Genomic DNA, 19,399 nt, shown 5'->3' with positions numbered 1-19,399 from the left:
GGCGCTGTTTTGATATAATCATGTTCTACCTAGCTTTGGAGTACTTCATCTACCCAAGAGAGAATTTCCCAACCTTTTTTCTACCAAGTATTCCTTTCATAATTGCTCTTATGTCTCTGTTGTTTAAAATATGTATTATGTAATTTTCTTCTTTTTATTTATTAAGGATATATAACTAGCAGCAAGAACTTTTGATTAGCTTGTGATAACTGTTGTGATCAAATTATACTAATGCAGTAGCAGCCAAAAGCTGTTAAACTTGACTAGTTTACTGGCCTATATTTTCTTACTAGGGAAATAAACAATTTTGCTTAAGATACATGAAATATTTAAGAAATCATGGAGAACCTAATAAAGCATAGTGGAAAGAACATTGGCCTTGGAATCTAACAGACTTGGGTCTATTTTGGGCACTGCCACTTACTAGCTGTTAACCTTTTTCGGATTTCTTTATTCAATAGGCATAACACTACCCATCTTTTTAGTTTTTGTTAAAACTAATGGGACAATATTTGTAAAGTGCCTCCTGCTATTATACTTAAAACACAAAAGGAACTCAAAAATTTTATTCTTTATAAAGGCAATAATGCTCCAAAAATGGATTATTTACTATTTTCTGTACTTTACTACTACTAAAGTTAGTTTAAAGATTAACGTATCAGGCTGATAAGAAGAGTTAAGTATGGCAAGATGACTTGTAATTAATTAGCTCTCATTTATCCAAAAGAGTTATTGATGACAACTTTTTGCCATGTTGTGCCTGGCACAGTGTAGGAAGATATAAAGAAGAGCTTATATTCTTTTTCTTTTCTTTTCTTTCCTTTTTTTCTTTTTTTGAGATAAAATTAGTGTGTAACATTATATAAGTTTCAGGTGTACAGCATTATGATTCTGCATCTGTGTCCTTTGCAATGTGATCATCACCAAAAGTCTAGTAATCATCCATCACCATACGTTAGACCCCCTTCACTCATTTTGTTCACCCCCAACCCCCTTTCCCTCTGGTAACAACCAGTCTGTTCTCTGTCTTTGAGTTTTTTTCTGTTTTTTTCTTTCCTTTTTAAAAATTTGTTTCCACATAGATGATACCATACAGTTTTTGTCTTTCACCTTCTGACTTCTTTCACTTAATGTAATACCCACAAAGTTCATCCATGTTGCAGATGGCAAGATTTCATTCTTTCATATGGCTAACTAGTATTCCAGTGTTTACATGTACCACACTGTCTTTATCCATTCATCCATCGATGGATACTTAGGTTGTTTCCATCATATCTTTGCTATTGTAAATAATGCTGCTGTGGACATTAGGGACATATATCTTTTCGAATTAGTGTTTTCATATTCTTCAGATAAATTCCCAGAAGTGGAATAGCTGGATTGTATGGTATTTCTGTCCTTATTTTTTTGAAGAATCTACATATATTTTCTGTAGTGGCTGTACCAATTTATGTTCTCATCATCAGGGCACAGGGTTCCCTTTTCTCCACATGCTCCCCACCTTTTGTTATTTCTTGTCTTTTTGATGATAGCCATTCTAACAGGTGTGAGGTAATTAATATTTTATTGTGTATTTCATTTCATTTGCATTTCCCTAATAATTAGTTATTTTGGGCATCTTTTCATGTCTGATGGCTATCTGTATGTCTTCTCTGGAAAATGGGAAGATCTTACATTCTTATTTTTTAATAAATTTTTACTGAAGTATAGTCAGTTTACAATGTTATATCAATTTCTGGTGTACAGTATAATACTTCAGTCATATAGGAACATACATATATTTGTCTTCATATTTTTAACCATAAGTTACAAGATATTGAATATAGTTCCCTGTGCTATACGGTATAAACTTGTTTATCTATTTTATATATAGTAGTTAGTATCTGCAAATCTCAAACTCCCAATTTATCCCTTCCCACCCCATTTTAAGAATATATTAATATATTTTTAGCATGTTCAAATATTCCAAATACTTGTTTCAAATATAGACCTTTTATCTATTACCTTATAAGCACAAATGTTGACAGTGTTTTTAAATAAATAATCTAAAAAAGAACAATGAAGGATATCAGAGGATATCCTTTATTCATAATGAATAAGAAACTTGACATCATAGAAGAATTCTGCAATTAAAGCATCTCGTTTTCATGTTTACATAGTGTGTTTATACATACACTTGTACTAAGATAGTCAGAAAGAAGAGATGGAGGATTTTTTTCCCTCTGTCAATAAAAATCACATTAAGAAGGTGCAACTACTATACCTTATTAAGTTGAAAGAAAAGAGAAGATTCTCATTGTTTTAAGCCTCTCATCTTTTAAATGTGATCAAACTTTATAATTACAGTTTCTTACTTTCTGACAGATTCAGAAAAAACTGTACACATTAGAAGAACACCTTAGCACTGAGATACAAGCCAAAGAGGAACTAGAGCAGAAGTGCAAGTATGTTGTGTAGATAATTAAATGTTATATTTTAAAATATAAGTTTAAACATTTTACTAAAAAAGGAGAGCTACAAAGTAATTATATAATTATTTTACAATTTATGGTAAAGTCTTTATTGTAAGTTAGAGAGTTATTTACTGTTTCCTTTGAAACTTTTTAGATCTGTTAATACTCGTCTAGAGAAAGTAGCAAAGGAGCTAGAAGAAGAGGTAAAGTTGCTCTACACTTTTATTAACATTTTTGTTCATAAAAAGCTTTGATGCCTAACTTATCTGCAGAGTTCTCTTGGTACCATATTAATACATGTCTTGATATATAGTAAAATCTGCCTTGTATCATTGGTGGACAGAGCTCAGATTAGAGGGTAACCTTAATAATAGCCTACTTTTGTTGTGTTTTTACAAATGAGTTAATTTAGCATACATAGATATTTCAAGTTAAAAAATTGTATTCATGTTAATGATATGGCTTAAAATAGAAATTGACGGTTGTTTCTTTTTTTATTTAGACTCATAGTTTGTATTAAGTAAAGATGGTTCAGTGGTGATGGAATGTTATGGAAATTTTGACTTTTAATAGTAAACAGAACACTTATGGTCTTGCTTATTTAAGAATAGTATACTATTTTAAAAACATAGAAAATGTAGTTTTGACAAAATAGCAGTTAATAGCTTTTTTAAAGGTCTTTTTATAATCTATTTGCTGTAACTGGAATATTTTTGTTTCTATTTGATTTTTATACATATTTTCCTTTGACAATAACCTCAAGCATTATTTCAGATTAACTTACGGAAAAATGTGGAATCAGCATTAAGACAATTAGAAAGAGAAAAGGCGCTTCTTCAGCACAAAAATGCAGAATACCAGCGGAAAGCTGATCATGAAGCAGACAAGAAACGAAATTTGGAAAATGATGGTTTGTGGTGTAGATTATTAAATACTTACTAAGTGTTTGTGTATGTGTGTGTGTTGAAGCTTGCCACTAAAATGCTTTTTATCATAGTTAACAGTTTAAAAGATCAACTTGAAGATTTGAAAAAAAGAAATCAGAACTCTCAGATATCTACTGAGAAAGTGAATCAACTCCAGAGACAAGTAGGTTGATCCCAATGTATAATAAGTATATTGAATTTTATTTATGACTGTCTGTTAACATTTATTTTAATTCGCAGTATTCTAAAAGGGAAATCATTAGGAAAGTATTTTTAAGTTTTTGTCTATTTTAAATAGTTTGTAATGGGATAATAAATTGTAGTATTTTCATCATATATACCTGTATTTGTTGTTGTTTTGTTTGATTTTGAATGGAATAACAGCTGGATGAAACCAATGCTTTGCTGCGAACAGAATCGGATACTGCAGCCCGGTTAAGAAAAACCCAGGCAGAATGTTCAAAACAGATTCAGCAGCTGGAATCTAACAATAGAGATCTACAAGATAAAAACTGCCTGCTGGAGACTGCCAAGTTAAAACTTGAAAAGGAATTTATTAATCTCCAGTCAGTTCTCGAATCTGAAAGGAGGGACCGAACCCATGGATCAGAGATTATTAATGATTTACAAGGTATTAAAGAAGAGCTTGCACTTGAATTCATCTTAATGATTTGTGTTTTTAGATGATGGATAATGTGCTGAATATACTACTGAATATACTACTCTGTTATGTAAAGTTAGGATTTAGAAAGAAATACATTGATAACAAAATTTTATGAATGAAAGATTTACCTTCAAATAGTATGAAGTATTTTTAGTAATATACCACTTCTGAAAGTGGTAGATTTGATTCCAGTTGGATTAACTAAAGCACCCTACTAACAATCATAAAAGTTCTGCTTAAAAATAACACTGTTAAAATATATGAATTCTTAATTTTTTATTCTTAATATGTACACTATATGAGTTTACTGTTTTTAAAAATGTTACAATTTTAGGTAGAATATCTGGCCTAGAAGAAGATTTAAAGAATGGCAAAATCTTATTAGCAAAAGTAGAGGTGGAGAAGAGACAACTACAGGAGAGATTTACTGATTTGGAAAAGGTAAAACATGTTAAGTTTTGTATTTGTGTAAGAAAATGACTAGAGTTTCGGGTTGAAAAACTCATTCTAAAATAAGGGAAATTAGTAACTAAAATATTTCTGAATACTCATGGACTTTTTAATATTTACACTTGGTTATGTAGACTAGGGATATATATTTTAAGGTTTACTATAACACTGTACAAGCAGCCCTTAGTATGTTAGATACTTCGGAAGGGAAGGATTCTCCTGGAGTATATATAACGAAGATGCTTCTCTCTAGGCATCCAAAGGAAACGCGGATTTTTGACTTACACCATTTCTTTAAAATAGCATAAAGTTATCATGGCTTTTCATTCAGAAGTTTAAAAAAAATACTGTAAGCCAGGAATAATTTCTAGGCTCTATGCAGTTAATATTTTATTTTCATGCATTTTTTTATTTGTTCATTTAAGTATTTAGTGTATCATATGTATTAGAAATATGAGGATGCGGTCCTTGCCCTTAACAATCTCACAGTCTAATGAGTAATTTGTAAAGTAATGTAAAGCACACAGATAATTCTAGTACAATGTGGTGAGTAGAATGATGGAGGTATGGGCAGGGTATATTGGGTGCACAGAATGAGTCCCTAATCTGACAGGGCAGGATTGGTTGCCAGGATAAAGGCACATTCTGAGTTGGGGAGTACAGTGTGAACATAAGAGGATAGAAAATTAAAAAGTCATAGTAGGTTTATTTAAGTACAAACTGTTCAATATTTCTGGCGTATTAGCACAGGGGTCAACAAATTTTAATCTTTTAAGGGAAAAGCAGTAAATATTTTAGGCTTTGCAGGCCATATGGTCTCTGCTCCAAGTATGTGAAAAAATGGGCATGGCTATGATCTAATGAAATTTTATAAAACTAGACATCAGGCTGAAACTGCCCTGAGGACCACAGTATGTTCCTCTTGTTGAGTGTGAGGAATTCACTGGCCAGAGTGAGGTTTCAGAGGTAGGCATGAACTAGATCATGCAAGATAATTGAATACTCTGTTAAAAAACTTAGTTGCTCTAAGTAATAGACTAGCCACTGAACGGTTTTAAATTACATGATTTTTATTAGAGGTACTTTTAAGATAGATCACTGTGTGCCATGTGGACAGCAGGTTTGAGGAGGACAAAATGAAGTAGTTAGACTAGTCAGAGGCTTTTTCAGTAAATCAGATAATGGAGACTTAACTGTAACTAGTACAGTAGTTCAAAGGGTGGAAAATAGGGATGAATCTGAGAAATATTTGGCAGCATTTAGTGATTCGTTAGATGTATTGTGTGAATAGTACTCAAGGGTGAGTTCCAGGTTCCTAGTTTGTGATGAAACCTATATTCGTGCCATTAATTAATAACGAATAAAGGAGAAATAGCTCTTTTATTAGAGCTATTTAAAATATATTTAGAGCTGTATAAAATATATTGATAAATATATTTTAGTCCCAAGTTTGAGGTACCGAGGTACCTGGGAGACAGCCAAGTTAGCATGTCTGCAAAGCAGTAAGCTCTGGTAGTAGCAGCAGCTAGGAATAGAAGTAGCTCAAACCAAGCGAATGGAAGAGCCCATCTGGAAAGAGACTGCTTAGAACAGCAGTTTTTCAGGGCAGAGCAGATTACTCTGTTGGTGGATAGTGTAGTTTGAAAAAAATCATTTTCATTATTGAAAAACAAAAGAAATACCTGTATTTATAATATAATCGACAGAAAACAAAGAATTAGAAAATCTTTGGGGGTATGCAGAAAATAGACTGACTTCTGTTAAAGATTCTCAACTTGAAACAAGTCCCCTTTGTGGAAAATAAGGGTGAATAGTGGAGGATCCTAAGGGTTTTGCTGTTTTTTTGTTTTTTGGGGGGTTGTTTTTGCTTTTTGTTTTTTGTTTTAAGACAGAACAAAGAGAAATTAGGTATGTTTTAAAAGTTTGAGAAATAATGATACAGGAAGAGGAGAAGCATATGGCTAAGGAACACTACCTCCAGAGAACACTAGCCTTTAAAGGGCAGCTGGGAGAAAACTTCACACTAGACAAAATGGATGAGAGCAGGATGGGGAGAGCCAAGTGGGTTCAGGGTGTGTCGAGGAAGTAGTTTTAAGTATAGCAGTGAGTTCAGAAGAGATAAAGACTGAAAAATGTCTGTTGAATTTGATACTTAGATATCATTGGTCACTTTATTTAGATCAAGCAATCTCAACAAGGATCTCACAACAGAGTGGAGGTGTGGGAGATGGGTACAGTGGGGAGCGAACAGGTAGAGTACGTAGATTACTTTTACAAGAAGTTTGAATGAAGAGTGGAGGGAACATACTGAACATTATCAGTAAGCTTGTAAAAAAACCTTTGTAAGTTTTGAAATTTTGAGCCAGTCTTTTCTGTTGATAGCTACCATTTAAAATCTTTAATAGGAGAAGAACAACATGGAAATAGATATGACATACCAACTCAAAGTTATACAGCAGAGCTTAGAACAGGAAGAAGCGGAACATAAGGCTACAAAAGCACGGCTGGCAGATAAAAATAAGATTTATGAATCCATTGAAGAGGCTAAGTCAGAAGCCATGAAAGGTATGCATTTTCATAAGTGGGTTCTCAGCAGCATTTTTATTAAGAATTAATTCTGTATTCAACTCTGATTTTGAAAAATGTTTTTAAAAACTGTTAGGGAAGCTTTTGTTTATTTATTTATTTGTTTGTTTGTTTGTTTATTTAATTTATTTTTTTCCCCCCGTGAGGCAATAACCATTGATGCTCACATTTGGTTGATTATTTTTTAAAATTAGTTCATTTGTTTATAGGATATTCTCTGAACTGATGAAGATAAACCAATTCAACATAGTAATAGCTATTATTTTTTCAAATTCCTTTTTACAACACTAACATAAGATGTAGATGACTTTCATATTTTGCATGACTACACAAAACTTAAATTTTATAGGCAGTATTCAAGTCTGATATAACACCTTTGGTCTTTCCATTGTGTATTATTGCCTCCTTTGATTAAGAATGTGACTTACCAGTGAATTACTAGTTATTTGACCATGTCTAGTTACTTAACCTTTTTGTACCTTGAGTCTTGTAAAGGGACAATTACTGTATTAGGTTGTTGTGTAAACCAAATGCAATGATACATGAAAAGTGCTTAGAAATTTGGGCTATTTTTAGTAGTGTGTGAAGAATGGTTTCATTTTTTCACACTTTTGAAGACACTTCATTAAAAACTGAAAATTCATAGGTTTAATTTTTACCTAGTATAACTATATAATAAATGATAATTAGATGCTGAGTGTTAGGTATGAAGGAAAACGTAATTGAATTTGAATAGATTTTCTAATCAGTGTATCAAAAGGTAATCCTTTAACTGTGGTAACTTACAGTTCATATGAAATCACTTGACATTAGACATAAACTTTGCTTTTCACTTTGAAATTGAAAAAAGCTTTTAAAACCCTTTTCTGATTAATAAAACAAATTAAAATTTGTTGCAAATAATTTAGAAAATATAGGAAAGTGTAAAAGAGTAAGTAAAACTAATCACAGTCCTGCTAATCAGGGTATTTTGTGTGTTTTCTCAATTTTCTATACTGTTTTGCTTTTTTTCTTTTAAAAAATATTGTGAACATTTTGTTAGGTAATTGAAAATTTTCCTTAAGTAGTGAGCACTTATGAAGTGCTTGCCATATGCCAGGCAGCATTTAAGTACCACACCTGTGTTAACTCAAAATCTTTGCAAAATCCCTATGGGTGTATGTACTACTATCACCATTCTAGAGATAAGGAAACTGAGCCTCAGAGCAGTTAATTAAGTTCCTAGTCAAATAATTAGGAAGTGTCAGAGCCAGGGTTTGATTCCAGAGTCCTGGTTTTTTGCCAACTCCCTAAAGCATCATTTTCATCCTCTGCATAGTAATATGCTAACATGGAAAGAGGGCATAGGATCTACCTGGAATGTTTTTAGGTAAGAAGAGTAAAACTGAGAGGCACAGAGTAGCAGAAAAATAAAAGAAATATGTATGTAATAAGGTGTCTTTTAGAACCATATATAAAGGCAAAATTACTTTACTTTCATTAGAATGGATGTAATATTGCAGAATGTGGTAGATTTTTATACCCTGCAAATGAAACACCTAATTTTCAAACATGAAATTGTTGACATCTCAAGTACATTAATTAATTACGAATAGTGCTAAAAATATTAAATTTGAAATTCTAAAAATTGTTTTTAAGGTAGCATCATTTACTACAATTTTTATTAGCAATGTGTCATGTATTTGCTATACTTCTTTTGTTTGCAAAACCATAATTATGTCCATTTTTCTGTCAATAGAAATGGAGAAAAAGCTCTTGGAGGAAAGAACTTTAAAACAGAAAGTGGAGAACTTGTTGCTGGAGGCTGAGAAAAGATGTTCTATATTAGACTGTGACCTCAAACAGTCACAGCAGAAAATAAATGAACTCCTCAAACAAAAAGATGTGCTAAATGAGGATGTAAGTGTGAAGTTTACTAATAAATAATAATAAACTATTTAATGAATTATAGTAAACTAGGTTTATTTATAAAGGCTCAATGATGGTTTTATAATTAAGTTTTCTTGTATAGTAATATTCTATAATGTTTTAATTTTACTGAATCTGGATTATATACCAAATTAATCATAATTAAAAATTTTTAAATACCGTATTTTATTTTAAAAATATATCATGGAAAATCCCAAAAATATTTTACTGTGAAAAGAATTAACTGCATAAGGGCAAAAATCTGTTTTATATCATCACATTTACTGCCAGCTTCATGATAAGAAAAATAAAAAAAATTTACTTACGTACCAAGTACACACTTTATTTTTTAGGTTAGAAACTTGACATTAAAAATAGAGCAGGAAACTCAGAAGCGCTGCCTTACACAAAATGACTTGAAGATGCAAACACAGCAAGTTAACACACTAAAAATGTCAGAAAAGCAGTTAAAACAAGAAAATAATCATCTCATGGAAATGAAAATGAGTTTGGAAAAACAGAATGCTGAACTTCGAAAGTAAGTTAATTGCTTCAGACAAAGAATTCTAATGTGCATAACTATCCACATGTAAATTATGTTAACTTTAATTTATCTGGGGATTTTCTTCTTATCATTTTATTTTCTTGACCACGTTTTCTCTTTCTATACAAGTAATGTGTTGAGTGGCCCTGTTGTCCTTCAAAAAGATTTTATTTGCTTCCCCAACAATTGTTTTCCTATTGCCACCTATTACGATTTAAGCGATAGAGTGTTGATGTTAGAGCAGAAGAAAACGTCCCGGATTTGCACTCTGTGTTCTTAAGATTCCGCCTCAGGACTGTCCTTCAAGCATATGTGCTTTTTGTTTATTCTTTCATTTCTGATACTTGGAAATGTTTGACTATTAAGCAAACACCATATAAATTGTTAAACTATTTTTTCAGGATATGCTCTAGTGCTCCATTTAACTGACTTAGAAAGTAGAAAACCCTACCACCTTTCCTTGCAGTTTCTTCTGTGTCTGTATTATTTCATTGTAACCATGTGCACATTACATGGTTACTTTCTGAAAAATAGTTTTCTTAAATACCTAAAAAATATTAAGTTTTTAAAGTTTCATATAATGAATGATGGCTCTTCAAGAAGATGATACTAAAATTACACTGGGGTTTGCTGCAAGTGTACTTAGCTGGTGATGATGAGACAATTTTAAAACTTATCTTTCATGTGTCATTATCACCTTTCTTTCACATTTTTGGCTCTGAGAAATAAGAATTATCATTCCTTAATAGTATACTCATCAATAATAAAATACAGAATTAACACAGATAAGTGACATTGAGTGATAATTTCCTTTTTATCCAGAAGTTGAAGGGCCAATGAGTAAACAAAACAATCAAATTATATTAAGTGAAAATAAGGTTAAAAGTCCTAGGTAATATAGAAACTGAAGATGATGTGATTAAATCATTTAATCTCTCTGAGTCTTTCTTGCTGTATACATTTTTTGAATATCCAAATAGTAGTAAAATATTTTCTCACTGTGAAATACTCTCACTGCAAAAATAAAGAGAAAAGACTATGAACTTTCCTTTATGAATGCAGATATATCTAGTCCCTCCAAAGGTACCATATCTTAATTTATTTATCCTCCCTCACCTTCTTCTGTGCCTATCATACATCTATATGACATATATAGGGTTGAGTTTTTAATAGATTTTATTTTGGTTTTTAGTTGTGTATGTTACATTGTTCTCCAACTTGCTTTTTTCTCCCTTAGCTTTGACTTGGAATAACTATAATATTTGTTTAAATAAGCCTAGACTTTATTTCAGCCCAACCTCTTAAATGAGTTGTTAGGCTCATTTTTTGTTTTATTTTTTCTTTTTTCTTTATTAAAGATGAAAATATGTTTAAAAAGTATACAAATGATGAGTGTAGAGCTCAGTGAAGTTTTACAAAGTATTCAAGTCTGAGCAGTTACTATTCGTATTTATGTATAAAAACCTACACTCCTTACCTCCCCACAGGCTCCCTCCTGGTCATTTCCTCTCTCATTCTAAGGTAACCCATTTTCAGGTGCTCTTCTAATTCTCTTACTCGGTTGGCATAAATGGCTGATCACAATGAATGTCTGAGAATACATAATTTAGTGTTATTGGTTTAATATAGCACTATTTGGTCTCAGAACATCTTTATACTCTTAAAAATTATCAAGGGCTCCAAAGAATTTTTGTGTATGTGAGTTATATCTAATGATATTTTTTGTGTTAGAAATTAAAACTGAGAAAATTTTAAAACACAAGCTCATATGAGCACACATTTCATTAGCTGTTGGAGTGATGACAGCATCATATGTCATGCAGCCCCATGAGACATCCATATACACTGAGAGAACTAAAGTTTTTTCAAAAAGCAATGATTCTTAGTATTATAAAGAAAATTTAACTTCATGGATTCTGAAAAAGGGTCTCAGGTACTTTCAGGGGTTTCCTAGACCCCATTTCAAGAGTTACTGGCTTAATAGGTGTATAACTTATTTAAAGCCCTTTGATTCTATGTCCTCCCTACAGAGAACGCCAAGATGCAGATGGGCAAATGAAAGAGCTCCAAGACCAGCTTGAAGCAGAGCAGTATTTCTCAGTAAGTTCCAGACACATCACTTTGAAAATTGTTTTATTTGTACAATTTAAAAAATTTTGTTGCTTCAGAAAGAGGAGGCTGATTCTTGTCTTTAGAATATATTCTTATAGCAAACCCCATACAGAATTTTGGATGGAATGTTTTGTAAAACACACATAAAAAGAACATCTGGACAAAAGACTGTGGATAGTTTAATAGAAATCCATTATCATTGCTAGAAAAATAGTTCTAAGCACATACTCATACCTTATGAAGTTTATTAAAAGCATTGATTTTTGAAGGGAGAATATATTTTCATAATGAAAGAAATAAAATTGTCATTTTAATACTTGTACTTTTTGAGTTTTAAAATACAAAGTTGTAACTGCCGCTTCTGTTTTACTGATTTTAAGCCAACAAAATTTTCTTGTCTAAATTAGTAATATTTTTCTGTGCCTCTTCATTCATCCTACCAGCCTGTCATTTAATGAGAAATCTCACTGTGATATCCTATTGAAAATCATGGCCCTAACTTGTTAGCTGAACTTCTATTAGTTAATTGATTGATTATCAAAAATAGAAAAGCTCATTAAACTATTAATTTGTTAATGGGCTCAACATTACTTATATTATAAACATATTTGTATGTGCTCAGTTGGGCTTTTTGTCTGGATAGGTTTTGAAAACAGAAGTAATAGTTATGATGATGATGATGATGGTTATGATGATACTTGTTTCTATTATATTTTGCTCTGTAGACCCTCTATAAAACACAGGTTAGGGAACTTAAAGAAGAATGTGAAGAAAAGACCAAACTTTGTAAAGAATTACAGCAGAAGAAACAGGAATTACAGGATGAAAGGTAAGAACAAAACCCTTGTCTCTTTTGTTCACAGCCATGTTCCCTACTCCTCAAACAGCGCCTGCTGTACTGCAAATAAAAATTTGTTGATGAGGTACACTAGGAAAAACATTGACTCTGTAATGAAAATTGAACATTTAAATTTTATATTAACTCTGAAATATAGGGATTCCTTGGCTGCTCAGCTGGAGATCACCTTGACCAAAGCAGATTCTGAACAACTGGCTCGCTCAATTGCTGAAGAGCAGTATTCTGATTTGGAAAAAGAGAAGATCATGAAAGAGCTGGAGATCAAGGAGATGATGGCTAGACACAAACAGGAGCTCACTGAAAAAGATGCTACAATTGCATCTGTAAGTACAATTCTTGGTTCTTTTTTGTTGTAATTAAATTACTATATCATAAATCTTCCTTAGAAGTAGCAGGAAAGTAACATGGATCTAAGTGAAAAGCTTGTCTGTGCAGGGTACCAGGTGTTTGACTGAGTTAATAACCTCAGTGTTGTTTGGCAGCGAGAGGCTCAGAAAAGAACTTATAATGGCTTCATCTGTTGGTAAATTCATAGTTAAAGGACTATAGTGAGAGGAAAATATCAAAAGTAGAAAACAATTTAAATCATTTTTTTCTTGTTAAATCAGCCTTAGTTTGAAAGAATCTTGAAACTACATGAAGATAGTCATATGTAGGTTGAAAAAAAACTGCAACAAAAATTTCAAAGAGAAGTAAAATATCACGTAGTTGAGTTTGCCTTGTCAGTTAATCCAGATCTATTGAAATGCTACAGTAATTAAAAAGTTTGGTATTAGAACAGGGATATTTAGTCCTGTTCAGTGGAAATGAGTAGGGAGTCCAGAAGTAGATTTGTGCACATACAGGAACCTGGTGTATGATGGAAGTGGCAATATACAAATCAGTGGGAAAGGATACAAATTTTGGAATAATTGTATCTTTATGAGGTAAGGAATGAAATTAGATTCTCAGTATCTTTTACCACATACAAAAGTGAATTCTAGCTATCTTAAGAACCTAATATGAAAAATAAAAACTTTATTAGAATGGAATCCAAAATTTACTCATAACAGATGATAACAAGTAAATTACAGGGCAAGGTATTTGTAATATACTTATTAAACAAGGGATTAGTACCCAGAATGTATGTGGAATCCTGCAATTCAACAAGAAAAAAAGTTAAACAATCCAAAAGAAAATTGGCCAAAAGAGAAAACCTGAAAATATGAGCAGATGCTTAACTTCACTGCTCTTAAGAAAAGGTTGGATAAAATAACTTTGAAATATTATTTCATATCCATCACATTGGCAAAAATTCAGTATCTGACCACTTTCAAATGTTTGAAGGATGTCTAGAAAATGACATTTTCTACTGTCAGGAGTGTAAATATAGTATGGCATAGTATAGTAATAGTATGGCAATTTTCAGTAAATTTTAAATATTCATATAATCCAAAGAAAGTCCACATTAAGATAAATGTGCTAGAGAAATTCAGGCACATTATTCCTAGCAGCATAAATGTTTGTAATAGCAAAAATTCAAATGTTATATTAATAGATGAATGAATGGATAAATGAAATGTAATAGAAGATAAAACTGTCAATTAAAATGAGTCAGTTGGGTCTTTATATATATCAGCAGTTTACTTCTTAATATAATGTTGAGTGAAAGCAACTACAGAAAGATGAATACAATATGATGCTGTTTATGAGAAGTTTAAAATCACATAAAACTGCATTGTATTGTTTCATGCGTGTTTAATAAAAGTACACAGTCATGGATGGGAAGGATGAACACATAATTCACAATAAAATTTCCTTCAGGAAGGACAAAGAGGAATAGAATTTGGAGAGAATACCAGGGAATGTCAACTTTCTTAGTAAAATTTTATTTTCTGTGTGAAATGTTCTGAAAGAAAATTACAGTTTTAAAATTTGTTTATTCTGCATGATGGAACGCAGAGCTTTGTTATAGTATTTGCCTTTTTTAGTTTATTAAATGTTTTTCTCATTTAAAATACTGCTAAGGATTTGTGAGAGAAGGGCAGTGTTTTTGGCTTTCTGGGGTGCATATGAAGTAAGCCTGTTAGGTTAGCAAAATTTTCATCAAGGGTGAAGTTTGGGAAGGTAGCACAAAGGCGAGAAGTATAAAGGTAGATGTACTTAGGAAAACAGGATTCTTAACGTTCTAGGATATTTTCATTTTGAATAATTGCTTTATAACCTAAAAATCTGTAAATTAGGATATGATTATTTTTCCACTTTCATTTCCTAGCTTGAAGAAACTAATAGGACACTAACTAGTGATGTTGCCAATCTTGCAAATGAGAAAGAAGAGTTAAATAACAAATTGAAAGATGCCCAAGAGCGTATGTATTAACAAAGAATGAAGTTTATTTTCAATGTACTAGTGCTTGTCAGTTGCTGAACTCAGTATAATTTTTATATTTTTCTGTGTTTCAGAACTGTCAAGGTTGAAGGATGAAGAAATAAGTGCAGCAGCTATTAAAGCACAATTTGAGAAGCAGCTGTTAACAGAGAGAACACTCAAAACTCAAGTGTGTATAATATAAGCTCTGAATATGATTTTGAACTTTTTTTCGGTTTACCTCTTTTACATTTGTAGTGTTACAGGTTGGCTGTAGCAGTCACGGATTGCATCAGTATTTGTCAGTATTAATCAGATAGAATTATCTGAGCTTTACTGGGTGGGGAGAAGCTAAATTTGATTAACACTGTTGAGTTCAGTGTTTATTGAAGTTCTTAATTTTTTCATATGGAATCACATTCTTTCCTCATTTTTTATTATAATGTGGTAAGTTTTTCTGCTTTTAAGAGACTAGAGAATGACCATTTGCTGAGGGCCTGAAAAAGGATCACTCTGAAAAGGCACCTGTGATTACTGACCATCTCTCTTTCAGCCCTCATGACTTTATACACAGAGTGAATACTTGTGGGTCCAAGATGCTCTGCTTTGTGGTTGGACATGTTGCATTTTATTAAGGTGATGCCAGTGTAAAGCTCTCTTCTTCTAGGATAAAAGATCTACCTAGTAAAAGTCTCTTGTAACTACACATGCATAGTGGTAGCAAGTGACATTAGAGTGAACCTGTAAATGTTTTAAATTACAGTTCTCAGAAAAACTGAGAACTAAAAGCTAAGAGTATTGGTTGGAAAAGAATAATGAGTAGTGAAGAAGGTGTATTTTTTAACATAGAAAATGTTTCTTTGTGGCACTGTGTGTAGGGAAGGAGGTTTTATAACTTGCTGTTGGTGAGTTATCAAGAAACCATCAACATAATTAATTTTATTTATTTACGTACTTATTTTTATGTCTTTAAGGCTGTGAATAAGTTGGCTGAGATCATGAATCGGAAAGAACCTGTCAAACGTGGTAGTGACACAGATGTGCGGAGAAAAGAGAAGGAGAATAGAAAGCTACATATGGAGCTTAAATCTGAACGTGAGAAGCTGACGCAGCAGATGATCAAGTATCAGAAAGAACTGAATGAAATGCAGGCTGTAAGAATACTTTTTGGACTCTAGGTTAAAGACTTCTTTTTAAAGAAGTAGAATCATTTTCATGTCTCTATGTATTTTATTGATTATGAAAGTTTCTATTAATAATTATAGTAACCTTTCCTTATCCAAGGGAGATATGTTCCAGGACCCCGAGTGGATGCCTGAAACCACGGATAATACTGAACCCTATACTTACTACGTTTTTCCTGTGCCGAGGGGTGGGTAGCATATACAATGTGGAAAAGCTGGACAAAGGGATGATTAACATTCTAGACAGGGTCAGAACTGGGCAACGTGAGCTTTCATCACACTACTCAGAATGACGTGCAATTTAAAAGTTATGAATTATTTATTTCTAGAATTTTCCATTTAATATTTTCAGACTACGGTTGACCTCGGATAACTGAAACTGTGGAAAGTGAAACCTTGGATAAGGGAGGGACTACCGTATTACTGAACTAAGAAACAAAATTGAGATGTATGGCATCCAGTTAATTTAACATAATTCAATTTGTTGTAGCAAATAGCTGAAGAGAGCCAGATTCGAATTGAACTGCAGATGACCCTGGACAGTAAAGACAGTGACATTGAGCAGCTGCGGTCCCAGCTCCAAGCCTTGCATATTGGTCTGGATAGTTCCAGTATAGGCAGTGGACCAGGGGATGCTGAAGCAGATGATGGGTTCCCAGGTACAGATTTATTTTCAGCCCTTATGTTGACGTTTATTAAAGGTCTTTTGTCTAAAATATAAATCAGTTGATTGTTTTAAGCCCTGTGACTGACTTTGCTCTTGAGGAAAAATGTTTGTCATTTCTTTAAGGGAAACCTACTCCTTAGAGTAGAGATTCAAATGACAAGTTTAAACTTACTTTATTTATTGATTTTTTCATGAAAGTTTTCATAAAAATGCAAAAATAACTTCTACATATTTAGTTATTTAAATTAGCTCTGTATATTATAGGCATCTCTCTTTTTAAGCTTTCATTTATTTTTTCTTAACTTCTTTCTGCATTCTTACTTCCTTTTATGTTGGGTGTTCAGTTCATATCACTCAGTCACACACTATGGAATCCATGTCATTCACCTACCAACGTTCCTCTACTTCTCTCAATATTGCCACTAAGCCTTCCAGTTCTCATATGCTTCTTGACTCTGATTCTGACTCAGAAGAAGAATCTGTGCATTATTTACCTATTTCATCGGAACCTAATGGTACAGGTGATAGTCTGAAAATCTTTCCACCTCTGGGGTTTTTTTCCCACTACCCTTAATTTCAGTCCTTTGGAAAAATTTTTGTAATATTAACTAATATTCACTAACTCTAACAAGTTGCTCAGATAACAAGTCCCAGTTAAAAAGAAACTGCTGCATGAACAAAGAATTTGATTTTTAAGGTATTTTGTTTCACATGGCACTGCTATTGCAATTGATTTATTTTGTCAACTTACAAGAAAAATGGAGCGGTACTTTATATCATTTAAGAATGTATGATTTCACTGCTTGTCTCGCCCATTTTTAACCAAGAAGAAATTCTTTCTAAAGTTTCATGTAAAGAGTGACAGAAAAAGCACGTAGACTGTTTTAGAGGATGTGTTTAGGTTCTCACTGAGTGCTTACCTAGTCAACATTGTGCTAAGCTTAAAAAAAAAGTACTTGATCCTTGTCCTGAAAGGACTTATAGTTTAAATGAAAAAAACCAGATGGAAGACCCATAAAATTATTAGGTTTAACACAAAGTTACTGTGAGTACGAAAAAAAGTTTAAGGTATATGCTACAGGAAATTGGTGTATAAGCAGTTGAATGTAAAGTAAAATTTAGTCTATTGGTTGAATTCAAAGTAACTATTTATTTACACTGTTGTCACATTTCCCAGTTATAGATCAGTATAAATCCCAGGTATAAATCATAAGTGATTGTATTTAAGTTGTTTTAGAGCTTAGCAATAAAATTACTTCACTCATACCCATATTGTTAGAGGTCATCTGATTAGTCCCTTAAACTGGTTTAGGACCGTGTCCAGACAGTTTTGAGTATGAGTCTGTTTTTAATGACAGCATTTCTGTTCATAGAGTCTGGAAGGTTACTGATGTGAGAGTATAGGCCCTGGAGTCAGAGACCTGTCCCTGTGTGAGCTTTCTGTGGGGTTGCTGTGAAGATTAAAGAAAGCTCATGTAAAGCATCTAGCTCTGTTCAGACACATAGCGTATGTTAAATAAGTGATAACTACTTTTTTTATTAGAATAACTTCTAAAATGCTATTTCACTTAATTACTTCATAAAAATATACTGATCAAATACCACTAGAACAAATTCTAAGGATTGAGTTTCCTCTGTTGAACTAGAATTTTATGGCTTCTAATATTTTGGAATTTAGGAATCTTTTGGTTATATTGCTGCTTATTAGCCAGATTTGATCTGCAATTTATACAATTTTATTTTGTTTTATTATAGCCATTCTAAAAGTATATTTTCTCTGAACACATAAGTACTCACTTGCAATGTTTCCTCTTCAAAGAAGATGTGCACTGTATCTGTAGTTAGACCTTCTTCCAAAGGGAAAAATAAAGGATTCTAACACAGGTGTGCAAATGAGAATAGAGAGCTGCTTCTCTTCTTTGCAACTTTTCTGCAGAATTTTGCAAATGCATGAATTTAATCAATGGGGCATTTGACTTTGTAAACTACAGAATATGTATTTCCAATGTGATATAACTTGGATTTTGTTTGCATTGCATAACTTGCTTGATTCTGCATTATTACTATATTTTAGATAATGTGTACAATGATAAATTCTGAAGGGCATATTTGTTTTGTGACTTTAATATTAAATTTTTATTAAATTCCTCTTTTTTAAGGAACCTTACTATATTTATCCTCATATCTTGTGCTTATTCATAGAATCAAGACTAGAAGGTTGGCTTTCATTGCCTGTGCGAAACAACACTAAGAAATTTGGATGGGTTAAAAAGGTAATTGGTACTTCTGAAAATGGTTTTGCTTTTGGCTTAACTACAGCCATATCACTTTTGTAATTATAAGATAGATATATATGTATAACTAGAACTTTTAAGCACGTAAAACTTGTTTGTACTTTCTGATTTGGCATGACATAATTTTATGTATCTTTGTAAAAAAAAACAAACTTTCATCATTAACATGTTATTAATAATAAAGCAGGTTTTGTTGTTAGGAAAATAGAAGCCTGTTGATCTGGGTGCCTTTGCTGTTTCAGTGGGAAAACAACTTTGGCTCTAATGGAAAGACCCACTTACTTCTTTTCCTGTTACTATGATTAGTGGTATTATGATGTTTACTTTTTGGATAAGGGTCTTTAGGTTGCCGTAACAAAATGCCACAGACTGAGTAACTTATGAACAACAGAAATTTATTTCTCA

General features: G+C 32.3%; 1 protein-coding gene across 9 annotated transcripts in view; it reads left to right on the top strand.

Moving 5' to 3' along the window:
* The window catches only part of ROCK2 (Rho associated coiled-coil containing protein kinase 2), a 123,896-nt gene that overhangs the window by 90,245 nt on the left and 14,252 nt on the right, over positions 1-19,399 (top strand). For 4 of the 9 annotated variants that reach the window (XR_004326118.1, XM_032497031.1, XM_032497033.1 and 1 more), the window contains exons 12-30: positions 2,365-2,444; positions 2,608-2,656; positions 3,228-3,363; positions 3,451-3,542; positions 3,764-4,010; positions 4,378-4,484; positions 6,673-6,744; positions 6,899-7,058; positions 8,818-8,978; positions 9,341-9,525; positions 11,562-11,631; positions 12,369-12,472; positions 12,639-12,825; positions 14,757-14,850; positions 14,945-15,039; positions 15,824-16,003; positions 16,524-16,692; positions 17,045-17,221; positions 18,903-18,973. Coding sequence is in view for 8 of the 9 variants with exons in the window: in XM_032497031.1 (XP_032352922.1) it covers positions 2,365-2,444; positions 2,608-2,656; positions 3,228-3,363; positions 3,451-3,542; positions 3,764-4,010; positions 4,378-4,484; positions 6,673-6,744; positions 6,899-7,058; positions 8,818-8,978; positions 9,341-9,525; positions 11,562-11,631; positions 12,369-12,472; positions 12,639-12,825; positions 14,757-14,850; positions 14,945-15,039; positions 15,824-16,003; positions 16,524-16,692; positions 17,045-17,221; positions 18,903-18,973 (2,436 nt within the window). In the remaining variant the exon portion in view is untranslated. Of the gene's footprint in view, positions 1-2,364; positions 2,445-2,607; positions 2,657-3,227; positions 3,364-3,450; positions 3,543-3,763; positions 4,011-4,377; positions 4,485-6,672; positions 6,745-6,898; positions 7,059-8,817; positions 8,979-9,340; positions 9,526-11,561; positions 11,632-12,368; positions 12,473-12,638; positions 12,826-14,756; positions 14,851-14,944; positions 15,040-15,823; positions 16,004-16,133; positions 16,222-16,523; positions 16,693-17,044; positions 17,222-18,902; positions 18,974-19,399 lie in introns of those variants that run through there. The other 5 variants (XM_032497032.1, XM_032497036.1, XM_032497034.1 and 2 more) reach the window with 5 other exon arrangements.

This window comes from Camelus ferus, chromosome 15, assembly GCF_009834535.1.
Source record: "Camelus ferus isolate YT-003-E chromosome 15, BCGSAC_Cfer_1.0, whole genome shotgun sequence".
NCBI classification, from domain to species: Eukaryota; Metazoa; Chordata; class Mammalia; order Artiodactyla; family Camelidae; genus Camelus; species Camelus ferus.
This window is presented reverse-complemented; position numbering and strand designations above follow the sequence as displayed.